Source organism: Mesoplodon mirus, assembly GCF_964341445.2.
Source record: "Mesoplodon mirus genome assembly, chromosome: 9".
NCBI classification, from domain to species: Eukaryota; Metazoa; Chordata; class Mammalia; order Artiodactyla; family Ziphiidae; genus Mesoplodon; species Mesoplodon mirus.
In genome coordinates, this window is record NC_138985.1 from 110,082,193 (window position 1) to 110,104,092 (window position 21,900).

General features: G+C 53.7%; 2 protein-coding genes across 4 annotated transcripts in view; one reads left to right on the forward strand and one right to left on the reverse strand.

The window, feature by feature from the left end:
- The window catches only part of PRKAG2 (protein kinase AMP-activated non-catalytic subunit gamma 2), a 288,527-nt gene that overhangs the window by 188,343 nt on the left and 78,284 nt on the right, over positions 1 to 21,900 (reverse strand). For 2 of the 3 annotated variants that reach the window (XM_082632118.1, XM_082632117.1), the window contains exons 2-3: positions 18,414 to 18,485; positions 12,122 to 12,401 (exon numbers count right to left, since the gene is read on the reverse strand). In XM_082632118.1, coding sequence (XP_082488244.1) covers positions 12,122 to 12,401; positions 18,414 to 18,485 — 352 coding nt within the window. Of the gene's footprint in view, positions 1 to 12,121; positions 12,402 to 18,413; positions 18,486 to 21,900 lie in introns of those variants that run through there. The other variant, XM_082632120.1, reaches the window with a different exon arrangement.
- LOC309810211 (taste receptor type 2 member 143-like) lies at positions 4,827 to 7,688 on the forward strand. The gene is given in 3 exon segments (XM_082632135.1): positions 4,827 to 4,928; positions 4,931 to 4,936; positions 4,940 to 7,688. Coding segments are annotated over 3 exon segments (1,119 nt in total). The 5' UTR covers positions 4,827 to 4,838; the 3' UTR covers positions 5,963 to 7,688.

Below are 21,900 nucleotides of genomic sequence, written 5' to 3' on the forward strand. Positions count from 1 at the left end.
AGGGCTTCCCTGGTGGCGCAGTGGTTGAGAATCTGTCTGCTAATGCAGGGGACACGGGTTCGAGCCCTGGTCTGGGAAGATCCCACATGCCGCAGAGCAACTGGGCCCGTGAGCCACAACTACTGAGCCTGCGCGTCTGGAGCCTGTGCTCCTCAACGAGAGAGGCCACAACAGTGACAGGCCCGCGCACCGCGATGAAGAGTGGCCCCTGCTTGCCGCAACTAGAGAAAGCCCTCGCACAGAAACGAAGACCCAACACAGCCAAAAATAAAAATAAATAAATTAAAAGAAGGCTCAACGTTAAAAACAAAACAAAACACCAGTCATAATGGGTTAGGCGCCCACCCTACTCTAGTGTGACTTTATCTTAACTAATTACACCATCAATAAGTTCATTTTCAGATAAGGTCACAATCAAGAGATGCTGAGGGTTAGGACTTCAACATATCTTTGTTGAGGGGACACAATTAAACCCATAACAGTTATTAGAAGGATGAAATGAAACGGTGTGTCTTTATTTTTTTTTTTGCGGTACGCGGGCCTCCCAGTGCCATGGTCTCTCCCGTTGCGGAGCACAGGCTCCGGACGCGCAGGCTCAGCGGCCACGGCTCACGGGCCCAGCTGCTCCGCGGCATGTGGGATCTTCCCGGACTGGGGCACGAACCCGCGGCCCCTGCATCGGCAGGCGGACTCTCAACCACTGCGCCACCAGGGAAGCCCCCAGTGTGTCTTTATAATCCACCTAACATTGTCTGAAATCAGTTCTTCATCTTGCTCAATTCCCCAACAAGCCCCGGCCTGATAAGTTGCCTTGAATTCCTACATGACCCCGGCATTCCTGACCCGCTAACTTGATGCTGACTGCGACCTTGTGGGCTGGGATCAGGTGCCTTCCTAACACTGGAGGACGATTCTTTCCATAATGGTCTGAGTGTCTGGTGTGTGCAGAGCCTACGGGGAGCCAATGCACCTGCAGGAACTGTACCGAACAGCAATTTCACACTCAACTTCACCTCCTTCTGTGACGCCCCGTGAGTAGCCGTATGGTGGCAAACCCCAACAGACCGCCCAGCCTACACCAACGTCTTCTGGAAAGAACAGAGGTTCCGTCATCACCTCTCACACAAGCTCCGCGCCGGGGCGGGGAGGGGGAGAAGCGGCGGGCCTAACCCCGGAAGGCTTTGTTCTCCAATATCACTCAGGCAAACAACAGCATGTGTCAAAATCCATCTCCTTTTTCTGGGGGCGGGAAGGAGCTTGCAGGAAAGCTCTTGTCAACAGCAGACCTTCTGGAGGAAGTGATGGTGGGTGGGACACTGGGAGGGGGGATGGGGGAGGGGGGAAGTGAGGCCCACACGAAACACACTTTCTAGAAAACCGTCTCCTCCTCCCAGGGTCAGGAATTTTCACCCTTTAGGTGGTTTGCATTTGACTCTCTTCTAAGCCAGGTCTCTGTGGGTTGTCTGAGGGCAGTGTTGGAGCAGCTGCAGCCCAGATGCTTGCTAACACCCATCTGTAGCATCCCAGGACCAGGACCAGGAGCGGAGCCTCTGCTGGACACAGATTCTGAGATGAAACAGTCACAGGGGAAGGAAAGGGCCCAGGATTCCCCTGAGAACCTCAGGCTGACCAGAGAGCCGGTGGACTGGCTTAGAATAGCGTTTGGCCAGTGGTGCCCCAGGGCGGCCAGGCCTGTCAGAGAGATGGAAAAGCTCCTGCACTGGGTGGGTGATAGCCACGGCCAGAGACCTCCTGCCCTTCCTGAGATGTCCAGCCCACTATCCAGCAAAACGGTTACCCTAAAAGGTAACCCACAGGACAAGGTGCCTCTAGTGCTAAAGTCGGGACCCCCCTCTGTCCCCAGGGGTCTGGTGCTGGGCCTTATTTTGAGTATCATCAGGTTAGACAGCCATGGAGGAGAAGAGACAGACCTGTGTGGGCACTGATGCCTCAGTGTATTCAGCAAGTCAAGGGTCAACCCTACGGAGCCACACTGGGACGGGCAGGGTATCCTGCAGTCCTCCCTGGCCTGACTCTGCTCACTGGGACGCAGAGGGAGAAAAAGAGGACGAAGGATCTAAGCTGAAAACATATTCTCTATTAAAGTGTTTTACCCTCCACACTCCACTAGGAGTCGAAGCAGAAAAACCACTAACTGTCTCCAAACCTCACTGTGTGGTTGGCGAGGTCATGTCAGAAGGACACTCACTGCTTCGTACCGAGGGCAGAGGGAGGTGAGCTAGCTGCTGCGGCCCAAACGGTGAGCTGAGCTGAAGGTGGAGCCCCGGTCGGCCTTGGGCACTGTGGTTAAGTCTGTGCCACACCTCCGCCCAGACTCACGGCTGTGCATTTCTACCAACGCAGCTTCATCTCAACTTCTGACCCCAAACATTACTGGCCCGAAGAGATCTTTTAACAAAAAGAAAATCTGACTTCCAAAGACCAAAACTTCCTGTCACCAAGAATATTAAAGAATAGATATGGCTCTGAAGGCAATTCTCTAAGAAGACTTTCAAAAATAGGAGACATTATTGTTCCTCATCATGGAAGGAAGAATAAATGGTCCAGAGTTTGCACAGAGATGAGCTTCCTCCCCGTCTTGCCATGCCCAAGGGGCCCAGATTAGGGGGGACCGGCCTGGTCCTCTTTCACATCAGCCATACCCCAGCCCCGCTGCACGAATCACCGCCTGACCACATTTTCACGCTCGCAGCGCTCTTCCAGGAAGGAAGGAAACTGCACCCGATGTACCTGAGGGCTTGTGCTTACTCGGAGCCTGAGTCACTAGGGCTTCTGATGTTCCATTTCACAGCTAGAAAATCATTCTTTGGGACTAAGCCAAAACAAGGTCTTTGCTTCTGAGGGTAATGTAAATGCTCCCGAGAGAAACATCTCCCTTTGAGCAAGATGTGTACTTTTCTGTCCTCCCAGAAGTCTGAATAGGAGCCTGGGAGAGAAAATCTTGACCCCCCGGCAGAAGAAGAAAATTCTACAAATGTCCGGGAAGCTGAAATCTGGGATAAGTTAAAATGACTAACCTTGACGTGTTCGTCGGGTGAGAGAATTGACATGTTCTCAGTTCCCTGTCAAGCAAGGCTGTACACAGACCCTGTGAACCTTGCCCAGTTCCAGAAGCATATTCAAGAAAGTCCAAGTTATGTTCTTGAAATTCACAGGCTGCCTCATTCCACAGAGGAATTAAGGTACTTTACAAGGGGATACAGGACACACCTGGATACTCTAGGTTAACAGCAGGCAGAACTGACGCCCTGACAGGCCGCCCCTCCGCCATGGGGCACGTGACCTGGGGAGGAGGGTCCCACGTGTACAGACCACCTGAAACCATCCACCTGGCTGGGCCCACACCCGTGGCCACCCCGTGGCTTCCCTGGCTGCAGCTGGAGGATGATCTGAGCGCTCCCAGCCATTCCTGTACTGAGTTTATTCCAGGAGAGAGCAGGCCCTGCGCCAGCGGAGGCCGGGAGGAAGGTCCTGGGGACCCTGAACTCAGGGGAGGCCCTCCCGCCTGTGTCCATGGCTGCTAGACGGCACTGGGAAAGCACGGACTCCCTGGAAGCACCGAGCAGGACAAGTGCTGGTTTGTGCAGGCACAGGGCTTGTAGGGGCCTGAGCGGGAGGATGGAAGGGGGTATCAGACAGGCCTGTCAGGAGCCACATGGGGTCTGATGCTAACCCTCTCGGGGGGAAAGGATGAGGCCTGGTGGTGGGCGGACGTCCATGAAAACTTGGAGCAGCTTGAGGGTTGGACGCAGCAGGAATCGGGTGTGAGGTGCGGGCGCCCTCTCGTGTGAAGGTCGGGGGGAAACCTCTGCTGGTGGAGCCCCCGACTTTGGCTGGGGAAGGAGCTTTCATTCCTTTGTTTATTTTTCTGAGCTTTACTGCATTTATCCAGCCTGCAAGGATGGGCAATGCCTTGTATTCAGAGCTTGAGGAAGCCTTGCACAGTAGGGTACTGCGGGTAAAAGCGGACACCACATGAGTTCAAATCCTGGTTCTGCTACTTAGCAGCAGTGTGGCCTTTGCTCAGTGACTTAGCCCCTCTGGGCCTCCGTTTCTACTTTGACGAAAATGGTCAAAATCTGACGTCATGGAGTTTTTATGCAGATTAAAATAACGATCGACGATAATACATTAGGGAAACTTACATTTTAAGTGCAGACTCCTGGAACTCCAGTACAGAGCCCGCCCGTTTAGGCGGCAGGAGAAGCCACTGGAGGTAACGGGGCCTTTTCTTAGTGCTTCCAAGACTTGTGCACACAAATGACTTCCCACTCCACCCACTCGGCAGGTGGGTCTTAATACAGTACGCACAGGATACGGAATGAACTAGTAAGCCGGGACACGAGGGGCCAGGGAAGGTTTGTGGTTACAGGAGGTAAACGAGGTGAAGGACATCTTTTAAGGAAAAGTTAGGAAAGAAATAGTACGGTGAGAAATAAAGGGCAAAATATGGGTATTTTCAATCACCCCTGGAGCCTCTCTTCTGTTACCATTTCCCTACATCTGTCTCTGACAAAGAGCAGGGAGACACAGGTTATGCAAACAGAGACGGGGTATCACTGAGCTGGGAAGGATTTGCATGCCCAGAGAACCGACAAGGACCCTCCTTTCAAATCCTGGAGAACCGGCAGGGGTGGGAGTGGGGAGGTGGTGGGATGGTGGTGTTTGCTGGTAGCTACGCTTTTGCATGAATCCAAGGAGAGCCTCTGGGCCTGTAGTCTCAACAGAGCGGCTCATCCAGAGAGGCTGTGCTTCCCCGTGGGTGTGTCCCAGCACCCGGAGTAGAAGTTTCCCTGGAGAAAGTGCCCCCCTCACCCATGTTGATCTGCATGGTCATCTTTTTCCTGGAGTCGGTGGCTGCCATGCTGCAGGATGGCTTCACAGTCATCGTGCTGAGCTGGAGCAGGACGCTGGATGATGCTGGAGGCTGCCCGCAGGCGACATGATTGTGGCCTGCCTGGCCACCTCTCGGTTCTGTCTGCAAGGTCTGGCCCTCCAGAACAACCTCCTGACTTCCTTTGGTTTTGGTTCCAAATTTTATTTCAAAATCTCCTGGAGCTTCATCAACACTCTCACTCTCTGGCTGACCAGCTGGCTTGCTGTCTTCTACTGTGTGAAGATAGCATCCTTCTCTCACCCCATCTTCTTCTGGCTGAAGTGGAGGATTTCTCAGTCAGTGCCCCAGCTGCTGCTGGGCTCCCTGATCCTGTCTGGTCTGACATCATCATCAGCCACCGAGAAGTCAATTCTTGTGCAGATGGTTGCCACCCAGAGTTCCCATGGAAATGACACCCTGGCTGGTAGAATACAGGCCGTCTCTTTGCGCTTTTTTCTACCTCATGCAATTATCATGTGGTCAGTTCCATTCCTCCCGTTCCTGGTGTCCACCCTCTCGCTCGTGTTCTTGCTGCGCCAGTACTTGAGGCAGATGAGGGACCACAGACCCGGGCTGAGTGATCCCAGCACCCGGGCTCACACCGCGGCCCGGAAGTCACTTGCCTTCTTTCTCATCATATTTCCCATGCCTGATAATTGTCGCTGTGAACATCCCAACCCTCTGGAAGCACCGGCACTGGGCCTGGGAAGCGGTGACCTATGCCGGCATCTGTCTGCACTCCAGCATCTTTTTTTTTTTTTGGTACGCGGGCCTCTCACCGTTGTGGCCTCTCCCGTTGCGGAGCACAGGCTCCGGACGCGCAGGCTCAGCGGCCATGGCTCACGGGCCCAGCCGCTCCGCGGCATGTGGGATCTTCCCGGACCGGGGCACGAACCCGTGTCCCCTGCATTGGCAGGCGGATTCTCAACCACTGCGCCACCAGGGAAGCCCCTGCACTCCAGCATCTTGGTGCACAGCAGCCCCAAGCCGAGAAAGGCGCTGAAGAAGAGGCTTCGGCGAGCCCTGGGCAAGGAGCCGTTTGTCTTGAGTTATCAGTGTCCATAACCTCTATCGCTGGACAAGCCCACGAGTGGCAAGAATGCACAAGGTTGGGGGCTCTGTCCTTCTCTTCATTTCCTTCTTGTTTGCCGACCCTTTGAACGCCCCCATTAATTCTTTTTCCATCCCTCTCTGTTTCTGCCAACCGTTCCAGTGGTCCTAGTCGCTGGTCTGGGTCCCAAGCCACCTTGGACTAGGATGGTGGCCTCATTTCCTCACAGGCCTTGCTCACTCTCTACACAAGCAGCCCTAATAATATTCTCCCAGCATCATTTTGGTCCGTTCTCCCTTTACAGAGACCTGTAATGGTTGCCAGCCGTCTCTGTGGTCAACCTAAAGCTTTGTTTCTTCTTAAATGGTGACATAGGTTGTCCTCATACCAACCCCCCACCATCAACTGGCCTCCTCGTCCCTGCTGTGCTCTCAGAGCCCAGTCTCTCCACTTCAGCCCAGGAAAGCTTCTTTCTGTCTCCCCGCATGCTCTGCCCTGCAGCCTGGGGTCTTCTGGCCCGTCTGGAACTTCCTTCCGTCCTTTCTCTGCCGTTCTTTGCCATTCCCTTCTTTTGCGCCCTGCTTAAGACCAATTCCACTCATGGAGCCTTTTCAGTTTGGTCCCAGGAGAGTCTGAGGGCGTATATGAGTTTTGGGCCATTACGGGTCCTGTCCTCAATTCTGTGTGTTTCCATTAAAAGGAATTGTCTGATATGGAAATGCTTTTAGGTATTGGCCAACAGAAGATCGAGAAAGCAAACAAAGTAAATTTGCTACAGTTCTTAATTTTGAGAATCTTACTTTTCCTGTCCGCTCACCCAGGAAGTGGACCCTGCATGCGGACACCTAGGAGATTGGTCTCCAAATTAACCTGGGATGAGGCAGATTAGTTAGCATCCCAGAGTGTGTGCAAAATGGTCCACTGGATGCGGAGAGAAAAGTGTGGCAACTTTAATTTCTGTTTATTTTGATCTCTTCCTTTAAATTTTTAAATTAAATTAATTTTTTGGTGTGTTTTATGATGTACATAATGTATTTGTAGAGTATTACAAGCATGTAAGTAAAATAAAGGAATATGCATATGGCAGAAAAAAACAATGCTCATGTACAATGCACCTCGAACGTGCATAGTAGACACTGATGATTATCAATGATTAGGGAGCAAAGCTTAGTAACATGAAACTCGGTCCTTCTTGAGGTCCTGCCTTGCTGACTATGCAAGATTGTTTTTGCTTTTAAAAAGACTTTCATCTTATTATTTGCAGTTCAAGAACATACTGACGTGTACTTCCCTTTCCTCATCTACAAAGGCAAAGTCATCCTCAATCAAGTTGTAAAAAATCTTTTGGAGATAAGATTTGCTGTTTTCTGGAAGCTTCTACTGCCACATGGTCACGTAAGACTTCTTGGAAACTAGACAAGGCGTAAACATGTTCTATTTTGTGGGTCATGTGGTCTCGGATAGCTCAACAGCTCAAGTCTGCTGCTACGTGTGAAAACAGCCGCAGGGGAAAGAAACAAGGGCGTGACTGTGTCTCAGTGATTAATGTACACAAATTAATAAAGGATTCAGGCTGGATTTTGTCCCGGGCTGTAGTATGCCGACCACTGTATTAGAAGGGGAGGCTGCATAGCAGGTTATTGCTTTGCTTGGGGTGGCTGACCCTGATCCTCTAAGAGAATTAGGTTTGCTACTAACAGCGGGCCTGGGAGGAGTGTGACAAAAACCCCAGAGTCCCCAAGACGTGTCTTGAATCAACACGCCACTGGGCCCGGAGACCAGAGGAAGGCTACAGCCACTCCATACAAGCAGCCCCTCCAAGAGGTAGGGTCCTTCTAGAACAAAGGGCTGGTTTTCCTCCCTGGGCAAAGAGCACCAGCCAGCCTAGGTACTCGCTGGTCCTGGGACCAGACATAGCATCTGGAACTGTAGCCTCCGTCCGTATTACCTCTCTTGTTCTTGAATTGTCTGAAGATTGAATTATCTCCTTTTTCCCTTTGAAAATGATTGTGCTCAGAATTTCTGTCTTCCCTCTTTCTTTCCCCTAATAATAGAAGGCAGTGTTTACCAAGCTTGAGTGTCACCTGGGGGGTTGGCTGCACCTTTAGATTCTACGTCATCATGTAGGCTGAAAGTCACTGGACAGAAGGACAGGGTGCAGACAGCACTGGAGGAGAAATGGGCATTGCATTACTTTGAGATGGAGGACTCAGTCCGTCATGCTGACACCCTTAGTGGTGATGCCTGGACATGATGCTGGGGAAGCAGCAAGGACACTTACCACTGTGTGGAGGGTGACTGGACCGAGTTCAATGAGGGAATCTTCGTAAAAGTGGGAGGCTGTGTGTGCACACACGCTGGGCGGTGGACAAGGAGGGTGTTCCAGGTGCCCGCAGAGCTGCCAACTGCGCCTCTTCTATAGGAACTTCCTGCTCACTTCCTGGGTGGGTTCTTGGTTACTTTGCTTTTTTTTTTTTTTTTGCGGTACGTGGGCCTCTCACTGTTGTGGCCTCCCCCACTGCGGAGCACAGGCCCCGGACGCGCAGGCTCAGCAGCCACGGCTCAGGGGCCCAGCCGCTCCACGGCATGTGGGATCTTCCCGGACTGGGGCACAAACCCGTGTCCCCTGCATCGGCAGGCGGACTCTCAACCACCGCGCCACCAGGGAAGCCCGGTTACTTTGCTTTTGCTGCACGATCTTGCCTCCCAGCCCCCCCAGTAACGGATTGGTTCAGAGATCCCAACTGGGCTAATCAGAGGTCCTATAATGAGGAATCTGGAATGGTAAATGCAGAGACACGAAGACTAGGAATTCTCTGGATCCCCACGAATTCTTGCTGCCAGGCCCCCCAGAACCAGCCTGGTTCCTTCCCTTCCTGAGTTCCGAGCATTCAGCTCGTCCTTGAATTCTGTAAATACACCCAAATCCTTCCAATAAATTGTCTTCCTTGTTTTAAAAAAAAAGAGAGGTGGGGGAAAGTAAAAGGATGGGGACCAAAAATGGATTCAGAAACCAGGCTCGAAATGTATCCCTTAATGCCCCTCATACACATTTGGTTCTAAGATTTCCAGCAGGCAATGCAGACGGGGAAAATTGGGTCGTTGCATGATCAGTGCCTATCACAGACAAAAACATTCGAGTTGCTCAGAAGTACAGCTATTCTTGGTACCGAGACGGGAAATTTCTCCCAGGGGGCTCGTGTGACAAATGGTGTCTTCACAACATCTTTCCAACGGACACAGCGGTTCCATAGGCAGCTGCTTATCCAGACCCTCCACACAGGCCGCCGGCATTCCTCTCAAGCTCAATTTTGTGAAATCAGTTCTGGGGCAGTGGGAGCAAAATATAGTCTGGGCACGTTGACCCGGGCGTAGATTCAGGCAGGAGGAAAAGCAGGTAGATTGTATACCCTCCACGCAAGCCTCACAGCAAGCCCAGTGAAAAAATCAGGTGGCTAGGACCTGAGGGGAGAAGCCCGTGGAGTAGTGTACACACACTGCCTGGACACGGACTCAGACCTTCCTGCTTCATCAGTGGGCTGTTTCCCACGTCCTCGGGGAATGTCAAGGACATGGGCTCCGTGGTTCAAGGGCAACAGCACGGGCTACTGTCCTGGGTCCAGGCCCACCCTGGTCTGAACACCCGCTCCCAGAGAGCTTCTCTGAAGAAGCCGAGCCCCCGCCCTGACCTAATCAACGCTTGTCTTTACAAGAAGCCCCAGTCACTCCACGGTCTTCTTGAGCCCTGCCTACGGCTACCCAGCCAGACAGCAGAGAAGCCTTAACTAGCCACACGTGCTGCACAGCACCTAACAGGACACACCTTTGCAGCTGGGTGCTTTCTAGCACACCGAATGGCCTTTAAAAACACTGACTGGAAAAGGGCAGCACGGAATCCTGCTTCCCGGGAAGCTGAACATCTGGCCCATCTTCAGGACCCAGCATCCCACCTGCTGGCTCCCCCAGACCTCCCAGACCCCATATCTTGGCTGCTCCTTTCTGCCTTCAGAAATGACCCTGGTCTTGGGACTTCCCTGCTGGTCCAGTGGTGAAGACTCTGCGCTTCCACTGCAGGGGGCGCGGGTTCCATCCCTGGTCAGGGAACTAAGATCCCACATGCGGCGCAGCACAGCCAAAAAAACACAAAGAAATGACCCTGGTCTTAACAGAATGACCACCCTATACGCACAAGTCCTGCATCTCCCCAGCCAGTGACATGAATTGCAGATCTTGGCTTTTTTTTTTTTTTTTTTGCGGTACGCGGGCCTCTCACTGCTGTGGCCTCTCCCGTTGCGGAGCACAGGCTCCGGACGCGCAGGCTCAGCGGCCATGGCTCACGGGCCCAGCCGCTCCGCGGCATGTGGGATCTTCCCGGACCGGGGCACGAACCCGTGTCCCCTGCATCGGCAGGTGGACTCTCAACCACTGCGCCACCAGGGAAGTCCAGATCTTGGCTTTTCAATGTAACCTGTGTACTGGGTTGGATGGTGTCCCCCCAAAAATTCATGTCCTTCCAGGAACCACAGAAAGCGAACTGATTTGGAAACAGGGTCACTGCAGAGGTAATTAGTTAGGAGGAGGTCATCCTGAAGTAGGGTGGCCCTCAACCCAAATGACCGTTGTCCTTAGAAGAAGAGAAGCAGCACACAGACACACGGCGGGAGAGGGCCACGTGACAATGACGGTAGACGCGGGGACTGCAGTGCTGCTTCCACAAGCCAAGGAGCACCCAGGACCGCCAGCGACACTAGGAGGTGAGAGAAAGCCCTGGAACAGATTCTTCCCTAGACTCTGCGGAGGCACCGTGGCCCTGCTGACGTCCTGATTTTGGTTTCTGGCCTCTGGAACTGAGAGAATAAATTTCTGTTGTTTAAGCCACCCAGTTTGGGGTACTTTGTAATGGCTGCCCCAGGAAATTAATACAACCTAGTTTTGTTGTAAGCAACCCAGGCACAATGCCACCTCTGGGGAAACAGGACACCTGGTGAAGGTCTGGTCTGACATCCCCTCCCCTCTGAGAGGTGGTGCGTGACGGCATATTTGAGAATTTCAGGATTCCTGAAACTGGGGATGCTCTCTAGGGTGTTGGGATGTCAGTGCTAGGACACACCTCCCCATCTGGCTTCATATCTAAGTTTCTAACTGCACGTCACCCGTGCTGTCTGCGTGAGGACCACCTCGTCCTGTGACATTTGTACACTTACACATAAGTTCAATCATCATGGGGATGCCTTCAGGGGTGCTAGGAACGATACCCCAAACCACCAAAAAAAATTAAAGAAGAAAGCTCCCCACCCTTTCCTTACAAGTCACGCAGACTGAAACTGCACTTGGGCTGGCCTTGCAGATAGAGTAATAGCTCCAACCTACAGGTCCTCTTGCAAATACAACCCGGAGAGAAAGGAGGACCACTCCAGACGCGATGCCCAAGGGCAAGCTTGTTTTCCAAATCATTGTCTTCTTCGATAGGAACTTGCTATGTCATCAGAAAGAGTTGTAAAGAGTAGGGTGATGCACTAAGACATGGGAAAGGTGAAAATAAGCTCCATCTACTTTATGGTTTCCCTTGTATATTTCTAGATACGATCGACGGTGCTCAGTGGAGACTATTTTATCCTTAGATCACAAATACTCATGAGCCTAAAGAACTCTCTCTCTGAAATACACATTTGCTTCCCCTGTTTCTGTAACAAATCAACCCCACCTACCCAGGGCCTGAGACAGAAAAAGTCAGGATGTGCCAGAAACAGGTTCACTCAAATCCCTCAAATGCCAAGCCGTAAGCACTGGGGGCCCGCACAGGGCAGATCAAAGAAAGGGCTGGGCCTTCTGGCCCCAGGCGTGGGCCGCTACTGATTTCCAGAGAAGGCTGGAGGCTAGCGTTCCACGTGGCTGTCCTCAAAGCCACACTGTGAGTATCGGGGTATTTACATTAACCCCACAAGCCACGCCATACTGGGTGGATTAGTGAAGGAATAAAGCGACAGGTGGAAACATGTTGCTCTGGAGATAGATTTGTTCCTGGGGGACAGACCAGACGCACACACTCAGCACCATCAGTAACAGCCACCTGGCCAGCTTCGGCGTCCCTGCAGGTGGCACCGTGGCCAGGCGGCTGTGAGCAGCCCCCTGGCAGCCCTGCACCCACCTGAACAATAGCATCAATGTCTTACTTTTTCTGGAGCGGGAGAAGAACCGGATGCCCCCGGGCGAGGTAGACGGGTTGGAGTTGGGGGAAGATTCTTTGGACGAAGAACGGAAGATGCCACTGAAGCTCATGCGGCGGGGGGAGCGCGGCGGGGACTCCTGGTAGGAGAACGGGAACACAGTTTTGGGGGAGCCGGGGCTGGTCTTGGGCCTCACAGGAGCAGACACGGGGCTGGAGGGCCGGTGCTGGGGGCCTCTGGAGAAGAAGCCTTTGGAGGGGCTGCCTGAGCCGAAGGGGCTGTCCACCTGCAGACAGACAAGACAGACAGATGGAGGGGTGAGGTCACTGAGAGCCCGTGAGGACCTGTCCCTGTCGTGCCTGCCCTCCCACTATCCCCCATCATCCAGCTGCTGCCACGACACCTGGCCCGAGAAACAGCCCCACGCTCTTCCACAGACAGAGGCGGCCCGGGGTAAGGACCGGACCCCAGGACGACCCCACCCACAGGCTGGGCCGCAGCATCCAGGAGCCCGCTGGCCTCCACCCAGTTCTCTGGAAGGGTCTTCTGGAGGTGGGGGAGGACAGCCCTGCAGCTGAGAAGGCTCGAAACACGCCACCTTCCCCCTGCGTCCTGTTTGCGGCCCCGTCTCCTGGCCTTCACTCCTCAAGACCTCGTGTCTGTCCTCGAAGTCTGACTACAGATCTGATCTCTGATCTGAAAGACAGTGGGCCCAGGGCTCCATCCTGAGGGGACCCTGGCGTGGGAAGTGATGAGGTTTTCACCTCCAAGCAGCTTCGGCGCTGGAGTAATGGGGGCTGCAGGCTGAGGTCGGGAAGAAAGCGAACAAGGCCGTAAAGCTCTGAGGCTCACTTCGGCGATGACTTGAAATCGTAGTTATGGTTTGAAAGCGTACTGGACTCCATATTTAAGCCAAGGCACACAACTCACAGACTCAAGGAATTTCGAACGTGTCCCGCTGGTGGGTTTAGCAGCTGGCACTCCCATCTGAGTGCCTGGGCCTGACCCGCTTGCCTCTGGGCCACCCTGGAGGTTATGTAGACTCCCTAAGCCTCCGTCTCCTCCTGCGTGAAATGAGGGGCCGTACCTGCCCCTCAGGGCCGTCTGAAGGGGCATCGGTCAGACCTGACGCACAGGAATTGTACTCTATACATGACCTGCTGCCGTCCCGTGGGTAAGCCTGCAACACAGGAGCCAGAAGGGCCTCGGGGCCCACCCAGCTCTGCAGCAGAAAAGGAAAAAACAACGTGTCCCCTGGGCTCCGGGGCAAGAAGGAGGCCTGGCAGGAGTCGTGCGGCACACTGAGACCCTGGGCTCCGCACGGCAGGTGACGACGGTGTACTGAGCACAGGACAGAGGCAGCCTCTGTGCCTCTATCCACTGGGGTGCCTGCCTGGACCCGGGACCACTGTGAGCTCCTCCACCACTAGAGGGTGCCCCCGAGCTGGGCTTGAGGTCCCTTAAAGGAAGTGATACCCTGCGGGGACCCTCAACTGCACGCCCCTTCTCCCTGAGACCCTCCGCCCTGAGTTAAAGGACCAGCGTGGCCATGGCGGGGAGGGGTGCAGAGGCTGGCCCCGTGCCAGTCCCCTCGCCGAGTGGGAATCTGAGGCAGAGGCCGAGCTTCCCCGGAGTCATATAACTCAGGCTCTCCTCGTTATGGAGAAGTTCAAGGTTTTCTTTTTCTAACCATTTGGTACGAATAGCATTTAGATTCTCTGCCTCTAGAGTACTGGGTTCAGCCACTACCAACCGACCCATGGGACTCAGGCTTTCTGAGGCTTTTCTGCATCCTAAGAGTCATTAACACAGAGAAGCTTTTGGAGCAGTGGGCGGCGTGCGCCTGTGGACATGGGGGTGGGGCGTAGGGACAGTGGGCCCGGGGGTGGAGGAAGACCCCACGGCAGGGTGGTACATGTCAGGGTTCTGGACAAAGATACAGGAGTCTGAGTCCCAGCTCAGTTTCCAGCAGTGACAAGTGACCTACGTGTCAGTGTCCTCATGTATCCAATGGGGACACTAGGCCGACTCGCAGGGTCGTCAAGATGACAGGATATACACAAGGGAAGCACCTGCCACAGCTCCTGGTACACAGCAGGTACGTCTGGGAGGTGAGCTCTCACCGTCACGAATTCGCTACAAAGAGATCCTTGGTAGATGTGCAGAGTCGGGGAGGCTGGGCTGATTTCCGGAAAGACTCCACGTGGGGTGAGAACCTGACCCACCTTTGAGGGGGAACCACAGGGCTCTTCAGCACAGGGGTGGGGGGGACATGGTCATTTAGGGTAGACGTTCTAGTGGCCTGTCACCATCACCCTCTGGGTGCCACTGAGCCCGGAGCTCAGAGAGGGCGCTGGCTGGAAGCTGAGTGAAGGCCCCAAAGCTGGTAAGTGGTGGGCGGGACCTCAGGCCCACGGCCTTGACCCTCATACCATACACCTCCCGAGAAAAGCAGAAACGGCCGTGTGAAACGGAAGAGGGCTCAAGGTCAAGTTTGAAGGCAGAGGGAGGGAGTCACAGTAGGAGGCCAGCCCCGCTGCTGCCCCTGTCCCCTTCACAGGGCACAGTGAGCTCTGCCTAGGGAGGAGGGATTGCTGAGCAAAGCTGAGACTCACTGCTCGCAGGGAACAAGACGTGGGCAAGGACAGGGTCCCCGCGAGACCCTGGAGAACAGCAGGCAAGACAGGGCTGCCCTGAGAGTGGCCCAGACGGGGAGAGATTTCAGAGGGAGACACTGCCCATCACGGGGCCCTGAAGCAGGGAAGGCGCTGAAAGCCGACGGGCTGTGGACAGGCCGACGGGCAGAGGTGTCCCAGGGTCGGGGGGAGAGAGGAGCTGGAGCCGGGAGGACAGACAGACAGACACTCACTTGGGCCACCGCGGATGGGTCACCGGGGCAGGTTGAGCCAAATGGCAGTCTCGAAGGGCCTGGGTGCCGGTTTGAGCCTCACCTGGCGGGCAAGGGGAGCCCTGGGATTCTCCGACTGGGACTGATTCCAATTCCGGGCTCAGAATTGCAGGCCAGAAGAGCCAGGCACTCAGCCATCGGGCTTCAGGAGGGGGCTCCAGAAAGCAGGGCCTCTCCCCACACAGCCAGACAGTGGTGGCTGTGGCCCATCCCGGCCTTGTCCCCCGTGTCTCCCGCCCTGACCCTGGCGAGGGGGTGGTGGTGTTGAGCCCCCGGGTCTGCTTCCTGCAGGGTGGGAGGGGTGGCGTGGGTATCGACAGGATCGCAGCCACTGGGGACAGAGCCCGTGCCTCTTAGCAAGCTGCAGTAAAGTGACACCTTGCCAAACGTAACGACACGCCTCCCTGGCTTTGGGTGAACGTGAACGAAGGGCCCAGAGCCTCCCGAGTGCCTGCCGGCTCTGCAGAGCTACGGGGCAGGCTCTCAGGCCTCCGCGAGCAGAGCTTCCAGGCCCACCTCTGTCTGCCACTGCAGGGAGGGCCGCGGGGCCCAGGGCCAGGCCACCCGGTGCTCGGTCTCAGCTGCGTCCCCGAGGATGCAGGAAAGCGAAGAAGAGGGTTGCATGTGTGAAGGTGAGCAAGGGGCCCGCAGGGCTGGCCTCGGCGGTGACTGACAGCTGGGCACCAGGCACCCCTTGGGAGCTTGAGGGAAATGGGCGTGGACGAAGGGGTTAAAGGTGAAGGGCGCCAGGAAAGGGGGGCCGAGTCAGACAAGACCTCGAGGTGAGGGTCTGTGGAGCCCGACTCAGGCTGCGGAGGTGTGGAGGCTATGCCTGGGATGCAGGGCACGGCCAGTGCCCTCGGGGCCAGTGTGCTGATGGAGCGCGGCTCCGGTCTGAGTTCCTGTGTGCTCCGGACGGAAAGGGGCTGGCGTTCTTGGCAGAGGGAATGGAGGAACAGTGCACATGGCCAGCAATGGACAAGAGGGCCCGAGCCACGTCTAAGGCCTGGCCAGATGCCACGTTCCCGACGGCTCAGGTAAATGGGTCGTGGATGCACCCCTTCACGGTGCTCCGAAGTGGGGGGTGTCCTGAGGCCACGCCTGCACTCCCAGACTGCCCCTGAGCACGTGTCCCGGGCCAGTCACTGCTCTACGTCTGCTCCATTGACAAGCTCATTTAATCCTCATAAGGAAAGGTGAGCACCGCCGTGAGCCCGGGTTTGCCGATGGGGAGACAGGTTCACAGAGAATATCTTGTCCCAGGTCACACAGAAGGGAAGTTGCCAGGAAAAATGAACAAAGGAGCCGGGCTCCTCATCCCAGGATCAAGGGACACAGACAGGAAAACCTGTGGTCATTTGGGCATTCCACAGACTGCCCCAGACCAGGCCATGCTGGCTGACCCAGAGTGACCACAGTGGTGTTGAATGATCCCAGGGACGTCGATGGCACTGACTTTCCTCACAACACTGGCCCGGGAGCTGCACACAGAGCCGTGCAGAGTCAAGGTGACCAGAAGCTCTTGTACCGAGATGTGTTATGTAACAAAGAGCTGCCACCTCTGGGAACAGGGGAACCAGGAAAGGGGACAGGTGGGAAGACCAGGCAGCTCCCATATCAACTGATGCTTGGGAATGCAGGGTTAGCATCGTTTTTTTTTTTTTTTTTGGCTGTGCTGCGTGGCTTGTGGGATCTTAGTTCCCTGACCAGGGACTGAACCTGTGCCCTCAGCAGTGAAAGCGCAGAGTCCTAACCACTGGACTGCCAGGGAAGTCCCAGGGTTGGCATCCTTGAGTCAAGAACACCCATAGGGCTTCCCTGGTGGCGCAGTGGTTGAGAGTCCACCTGCTGATGCAGGGGACACGGGTTCGTGCCCCGGTCCGGGAAGATCCCACATGCCGCGGAGCGGCTGGGCCCGTGAGCCATGGCTGCTGAGCCTGCGCGTCTGGAGCCTGTGCTCCGCAACGGGAGAGGCCACAACAGTGAGAGGCCCACGTACTGCAAAAAAAAAAAAGAACATCCATAAAGGGGAGCTCAGCTGTGGCCCCTCCACTGAACTCTGACTGGTACCTAGATGGAAGAGGAGGCCGCCAAGTGTCCAGTCCACATTCAGCTTGGCAGTCACTGAGGAGTTTCAGTTCCCTAAGGAGATGGGGATCTTAGTCACAGGGTAAAAAGATGCAGAGATGATCCAGAAAGGGCAGAAAGCCTCTGTGTGGTACCTGTCTGGCTGAGGACACTTCCCTGCATGGTCTGCGCCACTGGCCCCAGTTCAGAGTGTCCAGATGCAGTGCAACGCACACTGGGCTGAGCACCAAGCAACCCAGACTGAAGCCGGCTCAGTTATTAAGCAGCCCTATGACTGTGGGAAAGTCTTTTCACCATCCTGAAGTCCAGTTTCTTCCTTTAAAACCCAAGTGTAGGTGCTGCATGGGACCCCAGGACCTTTGCACAATCTAGGAAGGAAGTCCCAATAATGATGGAGATTCACATTTCCCATCAGCCTGGTGGGAGGAGGGACAGTGGAGCCTCCAGGGCCAAAGAATTCAGCCTAGCTCTTATCTCTGCTCTCAGACACTGCCCACAGCGGCCCCTCCCAAAGCCTCGGCCCACCAGCCGCCCCAGCCGTCTGCCCCACACACCCTGATCACAGGCCACCTTGACCTCCCTTTGCTTGCCATGGCCAACCCACCCACCCCGGGATGCGCACTCCTCGGCTGCCTGCCCTCCTCGGCCCCAGCTTCCTCTGGAGGAAAAACTGACCAGCAGGAGAGGGGAGAATGTGGGTTAAAGAGAGGAAAGGGAAAGGGGGAAAGAGGACGAAAGGGAGAGGAACGGGGCGAGGAACGGGCAGGGAGAAGGGGCTCCCGTCTGCGGGGGAGACAGTTGGTCTCCACATCCCGCTTTCACGGATGCTTTCAACCTCCTCTCTTCGCTAATTAGCTCCTCGGGCGCTCAGCGTGCTAAGCTCACTGTCAATCTTCAGTATCACCTCTGCCCTCTTTGGGGAGTCCTGTGGCCGTGGACGAGCCCAGAGGGAAGAGAAGAGAAGAGAAAGGAGTGAAGCCTGGCAGGTGTGAGGCTGAGCTCGGCAGCAGCCAGGTGCACGGGTGGGAGCACGGGTGGGAGCACAGGTGGATGTACAGGTGGGAGCACAGGTGGATGTACAGGTGGGAGCACAGGTGAGAGCACAGGTGGACATGTAGGTGGGAGCACAGGTGGATGTACAGGTGAGAGCACAGGTGGACATGTAGGTGGGAGCACAGGTGGATGTACAGGTGAGAGCACAGATGGAAGCATGGGTGGATGTGTCTTGGGCTCGCGCCGAGGGAGTTCTGCCTCAGTGGCACCTCAGGTGAGCCGAGAGAAGCTGTGAGGAAGGTGGCTTACCTTACGAGAAGGATGCTTTTCTGAGCTCTCCAGGTCTCCATCCAGGAGCGGCATGGCAAAGGAACTCAGGTCCTAGGACGGAAAGAGAGCACGTGGTCAATGACCTGGACCCTCAGGGGCCCACCTGGCCTCGTCCAGGGCCGCCCCTGGCTCTCCGTGTGGATCGCCACCCCCTCCCTGAGTCCTTGAATGTCAAGCACCAGGGAGGACCCGGAGGGCCAACAAGGTGAAAGGAGGGGTGGAGACATGCTGGCCCCCCTCGGAGATCCTGACCCGCCTCCAGCTTCCCTTCCCATCCCCCCCAGGGAAGGAGCAGGAAGAAGAGGCCGGGACCGCAGGGCAGAAGGAAGAGAGCAAGGGAGGAAGGCAGAAAAGGGGAGGGCAAAGCCCACCTCGGCGCTCTGGGGAGACGCCGACGCGCAGGACTTCACTTCATGACGCGAATGTGGCCCAAGGAAGTGTGTCCTCCTGGAAAGATGACAGGGCCACATGGGAGGGCTGGCCGCTGGGGGCAAAGCAGTCAGAAAAACCTGATGACATCGTGGCCCAGAGAGATGGCCTTGCGGGGAGTAGCTTGCCAAAGACTCATGGTGTCTAAAATGAAGTCATCACGTCACCCTCACCCTGCTCCCCTTTCCTCCTGTGTCTTGCCCGGTGGACACCTCCATGCCTGGGCAGGAACCGCACCTGGGCAGTCCTCCACCGGGAGAAGCTGCCTGCATCCCTAACCTTTTGGTTTTTTTCTTTTTTATTGTGGTAAAATACATGTACACAAGCTTTACCATCTTAACCATTTTAAGTGTACAGTTCAGTGCAGTTAAGCACATTCACACTGCTGGGCAACTAACCTCCAGGGCCCTTTGCAAACTGAAACTCCATATGCATTTGACAGCTCCCTGCCCCAGCCCCTGGCACCCCCTGCCCCCATTCTACTTTCTATCTCTATGAATGTGACAACTCTAGGGACCTCATGTAAGTGGAATCATACAGTATTTGTCTTTCTGTGACGGGCTTATTTCACTTAGCATAATGTCCTCAGGTTCATCTGTGTTGTAGTGTGTAACAGAATTTCCTTCCTTTTAACGGCTGAATAATGTTCCATTGTATGGAGAGACCACATTTTGTTTATCTGTTCATCCATCAAGGGACACAGGGTGCTTCCACCTCTTGGCTACTGTGAATAATGCTGCTATGAACACAGGTGTTATGGATTGAACTGCATACCCCTCAAAACTCATAGGTTTGAAGTTCCCACCCCCATTACCTCAGAATATGACTGTATTTGTAGAGAGGGTCTTTGAAGAGGTAATTACGTTAAAATTAGGTCATATGGGGCTTCCCTGGTGGTGCAGTGGTTGAGAGTCTGCCTGCTCATGCAGGCGACACGGGTTCGTGCCCCGGTCCGGGAAGATCCCACATGCTGGGCCCGTAAGCCTTGGCCACTGGGCCTGTGCGTCCAGAGCCTGTGCTCCGCAATGGGAGAGGCCACAACAGTGAGAGGCCCGTGTATCGCAAAAAAAAAAAAAAAAAAAAAAAAAAATGAGGTCATATGGATGGGCCCTCCAATAAGACTTCAATCCGGTAGCACTACTGTCCTTATAAGAAGAGATTAGGAAACAGACACAGAAGGAAGACACATGAAAACACAGAGAGAAGATGGCCACCTATGAGCCAAAGAAGGAGGTCTCAGAAGAAACTCACCCTGCCGACACCTTGACCTTGGACTTCTAGCCTCTAGAATTGTGAGAAAATAAACTTCTCTTGTTTAAGCCACCCAGTCTGTGATACTTTGTTATGGCAGCCCTAGCAAACTAATACAGTGGGTGTACAAATATCTCTGAGACGCTGCTTTCATTTCTTTTGGGTATATACCCAGATGTGGAATTGCTGGATCATATAGTAATTTATTTTTAATACTTTTGAGGAACCCCCATACTTTTTCCGTAGCAGCTGCACCATTTTATATTCCCACCAATGGTACACAAGGGTGCCAATTTCTCCACATCCTCACCAATACTTGTTATTATTTTCTGTTTTATTTTAGTTTTTGTTTTTTATGGTAACCACCCTAATAGGTATGAGATGGTATCTCACTGTGGTTTTGATTTGCATTTCCCTAATGATTACAAATGTTGAGCATCTTTTCTTGTGCTTGTTGGCTATTTGTATATCTTTTCTAGAAAAATGTCTATTCAAGAAGTCCTTTGACTATTTTTTAACCAGCTTGTTTGTTGCTGAGTTGGTAGGAGTTCTTTATATAATCTGGATATTAACCTTTTATCAGATATACGAATTGCAAGTATTTTTTTCCCATTCTGTAGGTTGCCTTTTCACTCTGTGGACTGTGTCCTGTGGTGCACAGAAGTTTTTAATTTTGATGTAGTCCAATTTATCTGTTGATATTTTTATCAATACTTTGTTGCCTGTGCTTTGGTGTCATACCCAAGAAATCATTGCCAAATCCAATGTCATGGAGCTTTTCCCCTGTTTTCTTCTAAGTTTTACAGTTTAAGCTCTTATATTTAAGTCTTTGATCCATTTTGAGTTACAGAAGTCCCCCCCTTATCAGCGGTTTTGCCTTCCAAGGTTTCAGTTACTTGAAACCTGGTTGAAACCCTGGTCAACCAGGGTCCAAAAGTATTTAATGGAAACTTCCAGGGAATTCCCTCGTGGTCCAGTGGTTAAGACTCCATGTTCCCAATGCAGGGGGCCCGGGTTCGATCCCTGGTCAGGGAATTAAATCCCACATGCATGCCGCAACTAAGAGTCCACATGCCGCAGCTAAAAGACCCCGCATATTGCAGTGAAGATCCTGCATGCGGCAACTAAGATCTGACGCAGCCAAATAAATAAATAAATAAGGGGGAAAAAAAAAGAAAATTCCAGGGACTTCCCTGGCAGTCCAGTGGTTAAAACTCCGTGCTTCCACTGCAGGGGGCACGGGTTCATTCCCCGATTGGGGAACTAAGATCCCACATGCCTCACAGCGTGGCCAAAATAATAATAATAATAATAACATAAAATAAAAATTTAAAAAAAAGAAAATTCCAGAAGTAAACAATTCAAAATTCCAGAAATAGACAATTCATAACAATTTTTTTTTGAATTTCGTGCCATTCTGAGTAACTTGATGAGATCTTGCACTGTCCTGCTCTGTCCCGCCTGGGACGTGAGTCATCCCTTTGTCCAGCGTATATCCACACGGTACATGTGCTATCCCCTCGCCAGTCACTTAGTAGCCGTCTTGGTTATCCGTTCGACTGTTGCGGTACCACAGTGTTTATGCTCACATGGTCCTTATTTTACTTAATAATGGCCCCAAAGTGCAAGAGGAGTGACACTGGCAATTTGGATATTCTCTTACTGAGCCTACTTCATAAATTAAACTTTATCCTAGGTATGTATGTATAGGAAAAATCATAGTATCCAAGGGTCAGTTCTATCCATGGTTTTAGGCATCCACTGGGGGTTTTGGAACATATCCCCT